The sequence below is a fragment of the Etheostoma cragini genome, unplaced genomic scaffold, assembly GCF_013103735.1.
Source record: "Etheostoma cragini isolate CJK2018 unplaced genomic scaffold, CSU_Ecrag_1.0 ScbMSFa_2285, whole genome shotgun sequence".
Lineage (NCBI taxonomy): Eukaryota > Metazoa > Chordata > Actinopteri > Perciformes > Percidae > Etheostoma > Etheostoma cragini.
In genome coordinates this window covers 1-2,385 of record NW_023266429.1, presented here as the reverse complement: position 1 = coordinate 2,385, position 2,385 = coordinate 1, and the positions used below count along the sequence as shown (strand labels likewise).

The window sequence follows — 2,385 nt, the reverse complement described above, 5'->3', positions numbered from 1 at the left end:
CTACTCGTCACTACTCGTGCACGTAAATAATAACTACTTTAAGCACCAGACTCCATGTAAATAATCACTACTTTACCCACCAGACTGCATGTAAATAATCACTAATTTACCCTCCAGACTCCATGTAAATAATCACTACTTTACCCACCAGACTCCATGTAAATAATCACTACTTTACCCACCAGACTCTATGTAAATAATCACTACTTTACCCACCAGACTCCATGTAAATAATCACTACTTTACCCACCAGACTGCATGTAAATAATAACTACTTTACCCTCCAGACTCCATGTAAATAATCACTACTTTACCCACCAGACTCCATGAAAATAATCACTACTTTACCCTCCAGACTCCATGTAAATAATCACTACTTTACCCACCAGACTCCATGAAAATAATCACTACTTTACCCACCAGACTCCATGTAAATAATCACTACTTTAAGCACCAGACTCCATGTAAGTAATCACTACTTTACCCACCCGACTCCATGTAAATAATCACTACTTTACCCACGAAACTCTATGTAAATAATCACTACTTTACCCACCAGACTCCATGTAAATAATCACTACTTTACCCACCAGACTCCATGTAAATAATCACTACTTTACCCACCAGACTCCATGTAAATAATCACTACTTTACCCAGGAGACTATGTAAATAATCACTACTTTACCCACGAGACTGCATGTCTGGTCACATAAATAACAATAAATAATATACAGGCTTCAATATATCATAAGACTCTATATCACCATAATCCTCTGTTCCAAACACATTAGTAACTCCTCCTGCATTTCTATTTATTTATTTATTTATTCATTTATAATATATCATCACAGCTCAAAACATAACATTATAAAGAAAGAGATTGTAAGTTATACAACATGAGACCAGGAAACAGAAGTATTAAATACAATAGAAACAGATCCATGACGTGAAAGAATAAAACAACATGTTTTTAATAGAATACATAGTAACACCCGTTGGGAACAAGGCTTCATTTAACACTGCGCTCACCCCGGAAGGGGCGGGGAGAAAGAGCGGAAAGAGTGTCGCGCCAATGACGTCACAAAGACAGGTCAGCGTCACCGGCGCGACACTCTGCGCTCTTTCCCCCCTTGCTAGCGGAAGGTTTAACGGAGCTACACGGCGCTTTCAGCGGAATAAAGAAGAGAAATGACGGCCGCCGCGGTTCAGGGCAGGAAGAGACTTCTCCGGGAAGAAGACATGACTAAGGTGGAGTTTGAGACCAGCGAGGAGGTGGATGTGACCCCCACCTTCGACACCATGGGGCTGCGGGAGGACCTGCTCCGCGGCATCTACGCTTACGGTAGGCCGGGGATCCGCGCGGCCTCCGGGCCCGTTAGCTCCGGATGCTAAAGCTAACCGTTCTGACCGTGATATCTGTCCAGAGACTAACCGATTCCCACACAGCAGACGGGACCTCCACCCGCCGACCGGGGGGTTATATAATGCAGCAGCTGCTTTACATGGATGCATGTTTTAGTTGTAGAACTGGTAACTTCAGTTAGCATTAGCATTAGCTCCTCCCGTTGACGCTGCGCGTGTTTGTCAGTTATGATATTAATAGCAATAGTGTTATATAATGTTATGTAATGTAATGTTACCGGAGAAATCAGATTCAGTACATTATGACAGGAGTAATCCGGACTATTTACAGCCTTTATATCCTCTTCTTACCAGTTAGTTAGCGCCTGCGCAGTAGCTCTCCTACACTAACGTCAGATTAGTCCCGTTTACGTCGTTGTTTCCTGTCACGTCAGTTAACGGCAGAGACCGGCAAGGCTACGGCCGCGTGCTATTGTTCATAGAATCACCTGTTTTACACATCCATTCATGGCTCCAGAGGGGTGTGTGTGTGTGTGTGTGTGTGTGTGTGTGTGTGTGTGTGTGTGTGTGTGTGTGTGTGTATCTGTGTATCTGTGTATCTGTGTGTCTGTGTGTGTGTGTGTGTGTGAGTGTATCTGTGTGTGTGTCTACCCACCGAGCAGCAGCAGGTAGACCCCGATGATGGTGTCTCCTTGGTCAGACAGGGGGGGGTCTCTGATCACGTGACTGTGTGTTTCAGGGTTCGAGAAGCCGTCAGCCATCCAGCAGCGAGCCATCAAACAGATCATCAAAGGCCGAGACGTCATCGCCCAGTAAGATCCTCCGCCGCTGGTCATGTGACTGTAGCCCAGCGGCCATGTTGTTCTCTAACAGCTGATCTCTGTGTTCAGGTCACAGTCGGGAACGGGAAAGACGGCCACGTTCTGCGTGTCGGTGCTGCAGTGTCTCGACATCCAGGTCAGTCTTAGATAGAACTACAGGACGTCTTCACATATAGAACTACAGGACGTCTTCACATATAG

At 45.1% G+C, this 2,385-nt stretch overlaps 1 protein-coding gene across 1 annotated transcript; it reads left to right on the top strand.

Moving 5' to 3' along the window:
• Positions 1-1,079: 1,079 nt before the first annotated feature.
• Positions 1,080-2,350, top strand: LOC117940358 (eukaryotic initiation factor 4A-III-A-like). The gene is made up of 3 exons (XM_034865674.1): positions 1,080-1,343; positions 2,103-2,175; positions 2,254-2,350. Exons 1-3 carry the CDS (start codon positions 1,190-1,192, stop codon positions 2,333-2,335), a joined length of 309 nt encoding a protein of 102 aa, XP_034721565.1. The 5' UTR covers positions 1,080-1,189; the 3' UTR covers positions 2,336-2,350.
• Positions 2,351-2,385: the final 35 nt, after the last annotated feature.